Consider the following 15,451-nt stretch of genomic DNA (forward strand, 5'->3'; position numbering starts at 1 on the left):
CTACCGAACTAATTGTAGGATGATAAATATTTTGATACACACTTAAAAATTTAATAATAAGAAGAAAAAAAATGTTATCTATACACATGAATGGAAAACAACCTACTATGACACTCATACTAAAAACTGGAAACATAGTCTAATTTAATGATCCTCGCACTAATTTGTATTTTCATTTAAGCAAAAAATAAAAATAAAATAGCAACAACATAGTCTAAATTGTGAATAAGCTTTCATATATAACTCCATTGTGCTTGTTACAACACAGTATAATTGAAGCTCACAAAAAAAAAAGTACTATGGTTGAAACAATATAGTCTATTTTATTTTATTATTCAAACCTTAGCTTTATATACAAATACACAACTAGACTGGAAGAAGGACATAAATATTCTAGTTTTGATACAAATGAAAAAAAAAATAGCAACAAAAAGCTAAGTAAACTAAAATACAACTGCAAGGTCACGTAAGAAGACATCAAAAAATCGCATTGGGTGGAGCACCAAAGAGTTACTTATTGTTCTCTCGAGCGCCAAACAAACGCTAGCTGCAATTAAGTTTGTCCGCAACATAATTGGTATGCTTATTATCGCTATTATTTAAAAGAAAGTTGACAAAATTCAAAATTTATAAGTATTTTTATACACAATTTATAAATATTTTGTATGCTTATTTTTTAACTGTTTTGTTTTCTACCAAAATAATACAGATTTTGATAGAGCCCATGTATTCCTTTCATATGAAATTAAGAAGTGAACACGTTGACGCAGATAATAACTCAAAATATGTTTACACCATATTTTAACAATTGATTTCATTTTTCTTTTGTGTTTTATTTGGGAACATATTGAGAAAAAGAAAAAAACGATTAGAATGTAAGAATCTATTAACTTCTTAAAATCACTTAACCAAACGCAAGTTGAATCACACATCACCCTGCGCAATGCGCTGCGGTACACCTGTTTCTGGAACTCTTAGCATAACTGTTTAGTGTTTGCATATCACTTTTAGAGCCCTTTTCGATTTTCCCATGGTCTTTATTTGTAAACTACATAATCTACTTTCACGCTTTTTACACCTTTTTCACGAATTATGTTTAAAAATCAATTGCAGTTTTCCCTCACATACGAGTGAAAAATCTCACGTTGTAATCAAGTACAAAGAAACCAACCTTTGACTAAGTTTAAGTGGTTAGGGAATCCATTATGTAGAAAATATGGAAAATATGATCGAACAGTCCTAAATAAAGTCCTAATTAGGAATCCTATAGAAAAATAGAAAATTAACAACTAAAAAAGGTAGTTTAAACTGAACACGCACGCGCACACAGACATCGATTTTGAATTGCACTGTACAGTGCGGTCACAATCAAATGAAATTGTGCATTTTTTTGTGTGAATAAATTGTGCAATTGTGAAAGCAATAAATTGTGTATCTATACCTTCATACTTTAAATCATTAATCTATTTTAAAATTAATATCAAGACTTGATGGAAAACTGCGTAGGCCACTTTAAGAAGCAAATGTGTATGCAACACAGATATCGTAAATCAATTCAAAATTCAAATCTTAATGGACAATTCAACTTTCACCAAACACAAACTTGATTGACACTGGTATCCGTGTGATGATGCCCTATATTGTGATTGAATTGCCTTGGTTCACAAACAACTATTTGCAAAAGCAATTCAATACTGAAAAATGTGGAGGGATCTTGTAACCAGAAATTAAAATTACGGGGTGATTGTGGCCGAACATTAGACACTAATTTTCCTAGTAATTTTGTCTCCATTCACGCAAGTGACGCAACAATTCTCTTATAAAAGCAAATTCGGGATATGGAATATCCTAACAACGAACATTTTATCAAATTCACTAATAAAATATAAGTAGATCAATCAATGTTTAAGCATAAAAATAGTAATTTCAAGTCGACTAAAAATAGAATCTGGTAAACAACCTACAACTTTTGGATGACAACTGAGTTGGCTATACCAGCTTGTTCTATAGACTGGTCCAAATCAGTGAGTTGTTTGGGAGGAAAACCCATTGTCTGCAGTTGGTAACTTCTTACTCCCCCGGGTCTTGATGCGTCAATGAATGCTCGAACATCTCTGATTGTATGGTGGTGATTGAAGCGAGAAACCATGCGCGTGCCATCAGCCAACCTCAGCTGGATTGATGTCACTGGCTGCGACTCATCTACAACTAAACCCATTGTTGGCATTGGTGCAGTATTTGGTGAAGCACCAGTTGTTTGAATAGGTTCATCATTGCTGGAGCTGGTGCTACCTAAAGTTCTTCCAACGCCCTGAAAAGCACGTTGGCGTGGCTTCACTGGTTCCTGCATACATATTAGCAAAAGGAAAAAGAAAAGGTAAAAACCTTAGATAGGGTGATAGATAAAGAAAAAAAAAAACCAAAGCAGACTAGAAAATAAAAAAGGGAATACAGGGTAGTCTTCATCCCGCCTTGTGAGGTTGACATGGACAGCAGTCCTCCTATCTGCTGGTTCAAGCTCTTTGGGACATTCAGACTTCTTAATGCTCTACATTAAGGTAAACAACTAATAAGCATGTAATTCTACAGAAAAAGACATTAACAGCTTTCACAAGTTGCAAGTGGTGAAAGCAGTAACTTTAGAGTACTTGAAAGAGCTTGTTTAAAGTTATTTTTATGACCTGAGCACTTGCATAAATATTTGAAAGAGCTTATAAAAATAGCTTGACATGTTCATGAACTTTTTTTAAAAAAACTTGAAAGCTTATTTCAATAGGTTATTCAATATAGCTTTTAATAATAACTTACAACTTATAAGAAAACAAGTTAGCCCTATTTCCTCTTTCATTCAATAAGGCTTATAACATATACATAAGTGCTTATTTGATAAGCACTTAAACCCTATCTGGATAAACTTTTCAATAGACTTTCATAGGAGAAAATAAAAAAGGTAAAATAAATTAAGCTTCTCTAATAAGTTAAGATTAGCTCATGCACAACAGGACAACTCAAAATCAATTTTTCAAGAAGTTAAACGAGAGAACTTCAATAAATAAACTTATGTACACGTACAAGGTAATAAACTGCAGTCACGGTTTCATTAAAATCTCCTGATATTGTGGAAATCACAACAAATGCGGCTGCAATTGTGGCCGCAGACACTTAAAAAACCTTGATGTTGCGGCCAAAATCCATATCACCAACTTCTTTAAAAACTTACATATAAGCAAAGTTTAAATTCTAATTTTTCCTTCTCCTTCAATCTGCATATAGAAAAAATTTATAAACATATCCTTATTCAATAAACACTTAATTAAACTATTTACCAAAATGCACATGCACCCTCAGAAGATAAACATTAACTTATACCATAAGATATGGATATAAAAGCCTACAAACAAGAGCTTTTGGAAGCAAAAGTCATGGCAAACTACCTCCAGAAACGGTGCGTTCTGCGGATCATCCAACCTCCGTAGAGGACCATCATTGACAGAGAATCCATTCCTCCAGAAAATGACAGTGTGAGTAACCTCCTCTACACGCTGAGGAGCAGATGGCACAGTCTCTCCGGAGAGCAACCTCGCCGTGCCACTAAAACTTCTCGACCTCGAAGAGCTTCGAGGATTCTCCGGGGGCGCATCAACAGCAACCTGCCTTGCTTGATCGAAAATATCATCCAAATTGTTGTTGTTGTTTCCTCTGGTAGGATCTCGAACAAGCATCCCACTGCAAGCAATATCAAACATAGAGACACACATTACAACAAAAAAAGCCACATTGGATCTTATTATCTCACAATTGTATTCTTAGAGTGTGGGTTTGGAGTAACTCGACGGGATTATATTCTATTTTGGTCGATGTGAAATCTCCAGCATACCTCATTTACCGCAACTAAGGTGGGCCCTAGGTGACCGAAATTAAAGCGACTTCCCAACAATTAATATAATCAATTAGTACATGGATACCTCTTTTCGCCGCCGGTGTAGTACTCGTCGGGTTCGAAATCAGGATCGGAACCGGAATCATCGTCGTCGCGGGAGGGGCGTTTGAGATCGCCGAGGGTGCGAATTTTGCCTTGGCGACTGGTGGAGGGTTTCTTGCCGAGAGACCTACGGGATCGGAGCTCGTAGGGGGTGCGGGTGGGCGAAGGAGACGGAGACGGCGAGCGAGAAGGGTTGAAGTCCGGAGAGTGAGAATCTGAGGGAGGGGAAACGGCGTTGGGGTTGGGAATGGCAAGGTCGTCGTTGAGAGGGATGAGGGGGTTGTTGGCGTTGTCGAGGAAAGTCGAAACGGCAGCGTCTAGGTCGAAATTGTGGCTCTCCAAAAAGAAAAGAGCTTCTTCCTTGGAAGAGGAAGTGATTTCGCAGAAGGAGTTCACCAAAGCGGCGTTACCATCGGGATTTTCTTTCTCTCCTTCCATTTCTGTTTCTCACACATTCTGTGTGCCCCACGTTGATATATATATATATATACACGCTACCTCACTTGCCACGCAATCATAGTACATACGACACCGTTTTCTGGACTTTTTAGTTTTCGCTTTATTTCTTCCACTCCCATAGCGGGTACCTTGCGTGGACTGTTGGGAACCCGAATCATCTCTGTATCAATCTTCGTTAACGCAGCTTCTTCTTTTTTTTAAAAAATAAAAATTATCTTACCCTGTAAATGTAAATATTCATATCTTAAGTTAGAGTATTTTTAGGAATGATTTATGATGGATAACATTTTAAGAGTTATTCTTAAACGATCATCTCAAGTCATTCTTATCTTATCTTTGTGTATGTATTTTATTATTTTATCCATTTTTCTTTTTTAAGTTTTAATCTGTTATTTTTAAATTAGATTTCAATATCTTTTTGAATAAAATAGCTATAATTAAAATAATATCGTTTCACATGATTTTTTTATCTTAAATCTAAAACATAATTTATATATTTAAAATATTATTTATTATAAATTTTACTTTATATAAAATAAATATTTTTTAGGGCTAGTCTCCCCACCATGTGATTAATTAAGGGTCAAATTCGTGTTGAGAGGATGTTTTTATATTTAATGTTCGACAATATTAAGAATAGATTTGTTTTCAAAAAAGTATTCATCAAAATTAAAAGAATAAAATTACGTTTCTCACAATTTTTGTTCTCATTCATTAAAGTAATTATTTTGAAAATCTATCTGACTTTTTTTAAGAGAATAAAACTATCTGGCTTTTGACATGTGTTTTTCGGTAATGTTCGTGATCATATAATTTGACTTTTTTTTTAATTATATGGCCTGAAACTTATCCGAGATGTCTCTTGGATTATTATTTAAATTAAAGGAAAACCTCACCTTTTTACATTATAACTTTTTAAATCTTTTTATTAATTATAACTTTTTTATTTTAGAAAAATAAATCTTAAAACTAAAATTAACAAATAATTTCTGATATTATAAAATATAAGATATTTTCATGTAGAATGATAATGACTTAAATATTTTTTTCTCTCTATAATTCAATTTGTTTTTTCATTCTGCAAAAAAGATTTCGTTTTAGTCATTTCAAAATATATTATTTTATTTTTCGTTTTTTAAGTGTTTTAGATAATATTTTTTATTATTTAAATTTTTTTATCTAAAATATTTTAAGAACAAAAAATAAAACAAACATATTTATATGGAGTAACATAAAAAAATAAAAATTATAAGAACGAAAAACAAAAAAAATGGTTAAATTGTTATAATAAAAAAAAAATTTAAGTCTATTATAATTGAAGGAAAGAATTTGCATCTAAAGTAGGTTAATCATCCAACATGTCTGATACCAATACACAACTTATACTTGTTAATTACATGTGGTGCTTTACGATCATACCATGGCATTCCTTAATTTGGTTACAAAAGCATAAGGCAATAGATATTACACACGGACAATAAACAAGGAAGCCATTTTAGGGTATTCATCACTTCATATCAACATGACGGATCGGACGATGTAAATCAAATTAATTAAATTAATTTAGATTTTTTTAATTTGGATTTAATTTGAATCATATCAATTAGAATCGGTGATAATTAGTTTAGATATTGGATTGAGAATTTTTAAATCTGAATCAAATAAAATATATATATATATATATATATATTATTTTTTAAATGTTGAAGTTACTAAATATTTTTATGTCATTTTGTATATTTTTTTTAAGTTTTATGTTCATCATATACACCAAGAGAAACTCACTTTGTATTCCTTTCTCACATGTTCCTGAAAGGATGTGGCACATACTTACTTATCTAGCCTTCTCTGGTTGTTGTTTGGCATCCTCAGGATGGTCACTAACGTTGTTGAGCCTCTTTCGGACTCGCACCTAGTTGACATTCACAATACAATTTTGACCTCCAGACTTTTTCATAGTGGATTTGTTAATTTGATGTATATTCACAATTATTTATTAATTTTTGGATAAAATTTTTAAATTTTTTATCGGATATCTGATGATCCGAACTAAACCAATCTATTTAACATCAATTTGTTTGGTTCGAATTAGATAAAAAAATCTGAAATCCAAACTCAATCGAACTAATTAAAATCAATCAATTTAGATTTTATTTTTTTCTAAACCCAAACCCAAACCTACCCAAACCTACCTGATCCATGAACACTCCCAGGAGCCATTGAAATAAAAGAAAATTTGTTCACATCATGTAAGATGAAAAAAAAAAAAAGTTTCCAATGACTATGTTTTGTTGAAATTTAAGGCAAAGGTGACTTTATGTCCTTCTTAATACATGCGACATGAAAAGAGGAGGGATAAGTTATTGGTTCAAATCTCTCCTATTAATAAAAATTAACAAATTAACAATTAACGCTTGATTGATAAAAAAAAATTACATGAAGCAAAAGAAAAAAATCCTATCATATATATATATATATATATATATATATATTTTGTTTAAGGATTGTTTCGTATTTTCCCCTTTTCACAGCTTTAGATAATGTTGAATTTCTTGATCTAGCAAAATCTGAAATAGAAACAACATCCATTGTTTCAGTAGTAATGCTTACAAAATACATAGAAGTGACACTGAACAGGTAAAACACACAAACACCAATCAAAAAGAAATGAACCTTTACCTTCAACCTAAGCTCAAGTGAGACAGTGCAATTGCATCTGAAGTGGAGTAACCTATAAGCATTAATGACTTCATGACTATTTGAATGGTGCATATGTTGAGGCAGCAGCTGCATCTATTATTAAGGATATAGGTTGCCGAGCTTGGAGACAAGTGCCTATATCAAATGGAAGCAACCTAGAACCATCAAAAATAAGATTAACACCAGGAAGGATTGCTTCTTTACTATCATTTTCTTCTGGTTCAGTTTTTATCGTATTGGCTTCATGGGATTCTTTAATTGGTTCTGTAGCAGCTTCATGAGCAGGAGTTAATGTGTATGATCTGCAATGCACCATTCAATAGTAGACACTTCCTGAGACTTGTGGATGATTAGAAAATCACGATTATGAGTCATACAGAAAAAAAAAAAATCTTTTTGATTATTGTTTGCCAAGATATTGCTAGTATAACTTTATCCAACAAAAAACATTAAACAAATTTAAGCATTGAATTAATAGAAATTTAGCAACAAACCTAAGAAAACTGCCATCACATCTCAAAACTTCATTTTGGCAATGTTGTCGATTAGCAAGTTTTAGCCTTTGGCGCACACTTAATACGTCTGAAAAGGGAGAAAGATCCATAAGTGAATTCCATCTTCCACTGGCAGGGTCCATAGGCTGTCCAAAAGCTTGATCTTTTTGGTAAAGATGCTTTGTAATGGGACCTGTTGATTGGTAGCCATCACAAATATCATGCAATTTTTTCCTTAAGTTTTGCATTGCATCATAGTGTTCACCAAATGAACCACATTGAAGCAACTCCGATGAAACTATCCTTCTACATATACTATTGCACAACGTTGGACTAAATAGTGGCATTCCAAATTCCACACTCAATGGCACCCATTCATATTTCTCTTCTGAAGAAAACTGGTCTGATTTTGTTCCTCCATTAAACAATTTCAATAGTCTAATATAACCAACAGTCCACAATTTCATTTTGTTAGCCAAATTGGCCAATAAAGAATTCAACTTAGAATCTTCCTCTTCATTTAGTCCTAACTCTTTTCCTACAGAGGGAATTGATCCATCAGCATTCTTCAAGGGCAAAGGGATATCCAAAGTAATCAATTTTCCATATTCATTAAGATCACACCTACTAAGAGGCAGCACCAACACAGCTGAATGTTTAAGAAGTGAGTTTAAGTAATGCAAGAGGATACTGCCCTTCACCAACTTTCCTTCAAGCTTCCTTCCTAACCCTCCTGTTGTGGAAGCATCCCAAGACCATATAAGGGCTTTCTCACAACCAGCCAATGGTGCAGGAAGCAAGCGCAGACACTGTCCTTTCATCAGAACAACTGATATAGGGCCACTACCTGCAGTTGAGTATAAAACCAATTTCATCCAAGGACTCATAGAAGAATATGTGGGAGGACCAAAATGAACTGGACCTGTTGGTCTAGGAAGAATTGATGAATGAGAAAGAGGCACTATGGACACAACTATACCATAATCACGAAGAAACAAACGATCAAGAGTTGCCGGTGCAAGAGAAGCCAAGCTTTCAGAGCGAAGAAGGTCTACACGATATTTTTTTGTCCTTTTTAGCATTTCTGTCTTAACATCTGCACTTTCAAATACTTCTAATTTCTCATTACTATCAAATTTTGTGTTTGACTTGTCAGCTTCGTGAATGTGATCACTGCCATCTTCCAAAGTAATGGAACGAGTTTCATCATCTATTCCACTAGAAACACGTTCGGTGTAAATAGAAGCCTCCACGAGCTTCTCTGAATCATAATTTATTAAATCCTCGTTATTTATCACAGCTTCTAAAATACTACAATCTCCTGATTTATCAACCCAAGAACTTTCAGCTATCTCAGAACTTGGCCCATCATTACTTGAGGTAATCATACTCAGTTTATCAGAACTTCCCTCTTCTTTTATGTTGGTAACTATTCCACCAGATTGTAGACACTCTAAGACACAACGTAGACTAAATAAGTGGTTAGCAAATTCCTGTAATTCTCCCTCATATGTTGCACCCTCCAAGGTACTAAGATCCTTGCATAGATCAGCAATGCTGCCGTAACCCAACTTCCCTGCTTCATAGAGTGTAACAGCATGAGATTTCAGGCCTGCAAAGTTTGGCAAGTATGATTTAGTCAAACGCACAAACCAATTTTGAGACATACAACAAGTCATAATACAACAACAAAGCCTTATCCTATTAGGTGAATTCGACTACATGGATCATATGACGCCATTTGGCATGTTGAAAAACCAGAATTTAAAAAATATTAAGTAACAACTAACAAGTCATAATGAGTAGCCAAAATTTTATTTTCTTCTTGAGTATTAGTAGAGAAATTTATCCAAATTTCCTTTAAGAATAATATAAATATGAGAAAAAAAACTACAGTGAATAATTTAAGCTTCAAGAGGCTAGGAGTGAAGGGTATAAACCTGGTGAAACAGATCCCATCATAAGATAGGATGTAATATTAGCATCAACTATGAAAGCAACACGAGTGTAGGAAGAACGAGGTCCATGGTTCCCTGAAGCTGAAGCATCCCCTTGTTGAATAGAGTCATTATCAAAAAGGGTATTCTCATAATTTTGAATAGCAACAAAAGCATCTTCATCACTAGTTGAACTTGCCACAGGTGATGCTAGTATAGTTGAATCTCCAATAATAGATTCTGGATCAACTACTTTTGTTGCCCATCCCAATCGACACACAAAAGCAGCAGCAGCTTGCAACTGTGACAAGTCAGCTTGTAGGGTTGTTGCCAAGTCTCTAACTGTTACATTTTCATTTGAAACTACAAAAACTGCATACAACAACCTGAAAGAAATAGCTCTAGCATTAGGGTCAAACTATATGGAAATATAAGCTATTTGAACAAGAATCTGGAAACACACAAACTGAAATAACTACTTTACTCTTCAATAGGATCTTCATAAGACTGCTCCCTGTTGGAAACAAAACCTTCAAGCCGGGAAACTGAGCCACCATAAACATAAATATTATTGAAATCACATTTATAAGAGACAACTTTTGAAAATGATGTATTGCATATATGAATTCGTATTGGGCTTCTGTGGCCTAATTCAATCTCTATGGTTTTTTTTTTTTGCTTCATACACTAAATTTGATTGATTTTTACATATTTTTGTACGAGCTCATGCTAGCAACTTTTTGCTACAAGTCTTTATTCAAGTTGAAATATTTGATGCTAAGGATCAAACTTGACCTAATAGGGTTATTTTAAAATAAAACTTGATCAAACTTTCAAATAAAACATTACATAAACTCATACAACAAACCTTTAAACCGATCTTGAGGATAAATTGGAACATCAAAATAGACCAGTCCCCGTTTGCAAAGACCCCTTACAATGTCAGGATCAAACATGACAAATGAATTTGCTTCTTCCATGCAAACTTTGTCTATTGTGGCCATTTCCTCCTTTGACAATTTCTATAAAGTAAAAGAAAAGGTGAGAATAAATCGACAAAAAGTTATGAGGAATATTAGGATTTCCATTGGTCCCATTATGGTCTTACAATTCTTTTATTTTATTGGATAAAGTTTCATACTAATCCCACCAAATAACCTGGGCTCAGTCTGTATTAGTATAATATGAGATTTCGCATTGAAGAGTGTATAAATGGTGTCTTATTAGAATTTTCCAGAAGCTATTTTTCATTGCCAATGAATAGCATAATAAGTGAACCTCCTCTATTTTATAAGGGTGAAGGACATACCCCACCTTAAATTCTTCCAAGGTAAGGTTCACAAGACAAACTTCCCACCACGGTTCAATTGGAAAATCCACAGGTTGAGTAGGCAAAAGTTCTTTTGCTATTGACTTGTTCAGTTTCCACATTATTTTCTGTATATTCCAAAAGAGCAATTGACCGGTGAGACAAGAATCATAAAAATTTGCAAGCCTTCCTTTGATAATAATGCCATAACCAAAACTAGCTGAGACTATAATGCAAATTCAAATTCAAAATGTATAAAGATAAAACAGAAAGATAATTCAAATTGATATAATGGTTCACCATGCTTGTTGCATGATTGGAAGAAACCACCTTTCTCCAAATTCTACTTATCTTTATGCAACTTCTCTAATTATACTGGTTTTATATTCTACAAAAGGTTTAAAAAAACACAAATGTGCATACAATAAAATACATGCAATCCAAAGTATTGAAGATTTATTTTATGTGTAAATGTAGGAAAGTCTTTACAGTACCTTTGATCTGCACTTGTTCATTATATCAATAAATTCATTTCTCCCAATTCCTGTAAGTCTTAAAGCATCTGCAGCACTAAAATTTGGGATGCGGTCATAAGGTTGCTCTGCAAATAATTAAAACAAGCAGTAAATTCTTAAAAGCTAGCTTACACCAAGCATACATTTGCTACTCTACATATTTATCTACCTCCAATGTTAAAACTATAAAAAAAAAAGTAATAAGTATAATATGAGATTCCTATACATCATGATATAATTATAACAATAAAAAAAAATATCAAATCAAAGAAGCTTTAATCTCTTTCTCTACTCTCTTTTAAAGAATGCGACATTAAATGAAGAATCGGTAAAAAAAACAAAAAAAAATTGGTCAAAAATCAGTCAAAACCAACAAAAACTCAGTTCATAACAGATAAATGAGAAATACTTAATTAAAAGTCCTTTTATTTTTTTCCCTTAAAAACAATGAAAAATGAACCTAAGGTTCATTGTTATTGCTAATGAACATTGTTGTATATAGTTGAAACTTAGACCTAATTATTATGATATATTTAATTTGAATTTTAGTGTGTACTTTAAATGCTATGAACCTATAAAATGTTTAGTTTTTAGTTTTTAGTGTTGTAAAGTAATGATATGATGTTTTATGTTTCTCTAATATTACTTCCTGCCCCTCCAATTATTTCATTTATGTATTATTTAATTATGATTTTATTAATATTAATTCAATCACAGTTCAACCACAATTAGACTATTTAAATTTGAACTAGTATCTTGATTGATTCAAAGACTAGTTGAGTTATAAAAACATTACTCTTCACATTTAAATTTTAAATCCAAACTTTAGTTACGCATATCTTATTTTTTTCTTTTAATTTATTTTTTAAATTTTACTTGAATTTAAAAAAAAATGTTGAATACATGAGATATTTTCTAATGTAAATTAACTAAAACTTAGTGCAAAAGCAAATGCCACAATATTATATACTCGTAATTGGTGGGCACAACATGTTTTTTCTCTGTAAAGTAATATTCACAAAAAGAAAATACCTCAATTCCATGTTATGTACAACAAGAGTTATATATATATATATAGGATGTAGAACAAGAGTTAAGCATAATATTCATAGAATCAACTTAGTTGCAACTGCAAGCAAATAATGAAGTTACCATTTTTCATTACTTCAAAAATCATATCGCAATAATATCTGAAAGATGACACTCTCATTACACGGCATACATAGTCCGCCAGATGATAGGGAAATAGCTGCAAGTAAGAACATGCGCATTAAATGCCAGATGTCCTAAAACAATAAACAAAACGTGAGAGTGCTACCTAACATCCAGAAAATGCTAGTTATATCTAGAGTTCTTAAATACCAAGTATGAAGATAAACAATTATCTTTCATAAAATCAAAAGGTAATATGATTAAACTATTTATGACAACCTTATCCTAAAACTAAAGACATTAAATTAAGAGTTTTTTATTTTATTTTTAAATTATAACATCACAATTCAGTTTCGAAACACAATAAGCTTAAATTTATTTCACAATTTTTTTATAGGTTTATGATCCCCTCACTTGGATAAGAAAATATGCATTTGAAGTTTTGTAATAGCGCATTTGATATACAATTTCATATTTAAGTAGGAGAAACTAAGCAGAGTAACAAACGTTCTGTACAACACATACAGCTAGATTCTTCTGCAAGTAGCGCATCATGTCTTCATAATATTCATTTTCTTTACAAACTTTGCGAGCAAAACAACTACTCCATTGAAGTCTCTTCCTTATGCAGTATTTAATTATCCTGCATAAAATTTACATGGTCTAAAAATAGAAAAAGGCAATATTATAATTATGTATTTAATGGGAAAAAAACATTCAAGAAAAGAACACATAAGCCATGAAATGAATGGAGAGTATCACCTTATGACTTATGAGAACCTAATTTAAAAGTAGAAAAAAAAAACTCATAAATGAGAATTAGCTCTCATTCTTGGGGATAAATATTGAGTTTTTAGTTAAAGGTACTGCAGGACTACAGCCTTTAAAATTAAAAGCTTTCATCATTTCTAAACAATTTTATTCCACTTCTGCAGTTACAAGATACGTTTCTTGCAACCAAAAATAAAAAGATCCTTTTTGAAAATGGATCACACACATGAAAATGAAGATATAAGGAAGATTAGATGGTTAAGAGAAAAAGAAAAAGAGACAAGATCACAGGTTTAATTTCCTGTTAACATAACTAATATTCTAGCAAATTAATATTTATTGATAAAAAAACATAAAAATCTTCATGAGTGTCTCTGGTACCACAATTTCATTGATGCAACTTGAGAAGTTGTGTGTAATCTCACATTTTCACACATACACAAACCTAGGAGATGAAAGGAAGCTTGATAATAAGTAGCAGTCTAGTACGGTTTGATTTTGTTTATATTACAAAAAGCAAAATTATAATAAAACTTCTTTGAAGAAGTTGTATTATAATGAGAGTTACTAAAAAGTGCACAAAAGCTCACCAAGCTCTTCAAAACGTCAATAATAAATAAACAACCCAAAAAAGGGCATGAGAAGATCAAACACAATAGAGATGCCAAGTGTGCAATTGCAATGCTATCTCAAAGTTACGTGGGCTCTAAGATCCACCCCCTAATCCCTAATAGTTTTGAATTTTCTAATGACTAGAAGAAATGCAATGTTAAATAGTAACTTTAAATTAAAAATTTGAGTATATTTAGCTAAATAGTTTAAATGATAAATGCAATGTTAAGTGAGTGCTATTCAATAAACTATTGGGACATGAGAGCTTATGTCATAATTTTGACCTGAAACTTATTGAACTAAGCCAAAAATAACTCACCTTCATGAGCTTCGCAAGAAAACGTATTGAAATAAACTTTTTTTTGTTGTAAAAGTCATACGCTATTAAACTATTTTAACAAGTCTAAATAAAACTCCATAAAAGCTCTTCCATGCATCTCCTTAATCATTATATTAACAACGATAACTAACAGGGTAACTATTAACTACTTAGCACTAATTATAAGATTAAATAACGAATCATGATAATATAAAAGTACACTAGTTAATGGAAGCTATTTTAAACCTTTTGTGCCATTCTTCCTTTGATGGAACAATTGGATGAAGTCGCCTAGGAAGATTCTCCCATGCACATTCTTCCTTAACCGCTTTTTCCAACAAATGTTCCTCGGCAGTTACCGGAGCTCGTTGCATTTTTCACTACCCGTTAAACACCACCATTTCTGAAAGATAAAAAAAAAACAAGGAAAAAGTGTTAAAGCATTCATAATTCATCAACATTGTAAGCTTGCATTCCAAGACATATTCGTTGATAGCTTTACATCCGCAAAATTGAAACCAATTGCATGATAAAACAATAACAGACAACGAAGAATTGAATTAAATTGAATGATTGTAACATCAAATTATGGAGATCTGAACGAGATGTAAAATGATCATGTAACATTGAGAAGCGATATAGTGATATGTATAATGGAAGATAAAATGAGGGAATGCAGATGAAAGGTAAAAGACCTGATGTATGGTGAAGGTGTTGGATTTGGCTTCATGGTTTAAGAATTGGAATCTGCACAACTTTTCTTTTTCTTCAAGAGAGCGATCTTAGGAGCTAGATTCGTAAAAGCTCCTAATTGCAAAACATTTAGGTGTCATGGTAATAAAAACTAAATGCTTATAAAAAATATATTAAAATATCCAGAAAGTAGACCATCAACATATTTCTGTACCATAATTTATTAACTTGTACATGTAAAAATTCTCTGTCATTTCCGCACATAAAAAGTAAGCTCTAAAATATAGTTATCACGAGAATCAATAAAGTTATCTTAAGAGTAATTTTAAATTAAATTGCACTTTTTAATATTTTATATCTATTAAATTTTATTATATAATGATTAAATGTTTTAGGTTAAATTGTAATTTTTATCACCTATAATTTCTAATCTACAATTTTGATCCTTTGGTTTTTTTCCTACGATTTTGATCCTTTATTTTTAAAAATTCACAATTTTAATTTATTC

General features: G+C 32.1%; 2 protein-coding genes across 2 annotated transcripts; both read right to left on the bottom strand.

Annotated features, from left to right (window-relative positions):
* Positions 1 to 1,861: 1,861 nt before the first annotated feature.
* LOC100820141 (plant UBX domain-containing protein 4) lies at positions 1,862 to 4,507 on the bottom strand. The gene is made up of 4 exons (XM_003519409.5): positions 3,966 to 4,507; positions 3,435 to 3,726; positions 2,453 to 2,548; positions 1,862 to 2,344 (listed from the first exon to the last, which is right to left on the bottom strand). Exons 1-4 carry the CDS (start codon positions 4,418 to 4,420, stop codon positions 1,961 to 1,963), a joined length of 1,227 nt encoding a protein of 408 aa, XP_003519457.1. The 5' UTR covers positions 4,421 to 4,507; the 3' UTR covers positions 1,862 to 1,960.
* Positions 4,508 to 7,196: 2,689 nt separating this feature from the next.
* On the bottom strand, positions 7,197 to 14,624 carry LOC100802520 (protein FAM91A1). Its single transcript, XM_003518405.4, has 10 exons — positions 14,497 to 14,624; positions 13,074 to 13,191; positions 12,549 to 12,645; positions 11,376 to 11,482; positions 10,887 to 11,009; positions 10,441 to 10,594; positions 10,057 to 10,117; positions 9,576 to 9,958; positions 7,636 to 9,247; positions 7,197 to 7,443 (listed from the first exon to the last, which is right to left on the bottom strand). Exons 1-10 carry the CDS (start codon positions 14,622 to 14,624, stop codon positions 7,197 to 7,199), a joined length of 3,030 nt encoding a protein of 1,009 aa, XP_003518453.1.
* Positions 14,625 to 15,451: the final 827 nt, after the last annotated feature.

Source organism: Glycine max, chromosome 2, assembly GCF_000004515.6.
Source record: "Glycine max cultivar Williams 82 chromosome 2, Glycine_max_v4.0, whole genome shotgun sequence".
NCBI lineage: Eukaryota > Viridiplantae > Streptophyta > Magnoliopsida > Fabales > Fabaceae > Glycine > Glycine max.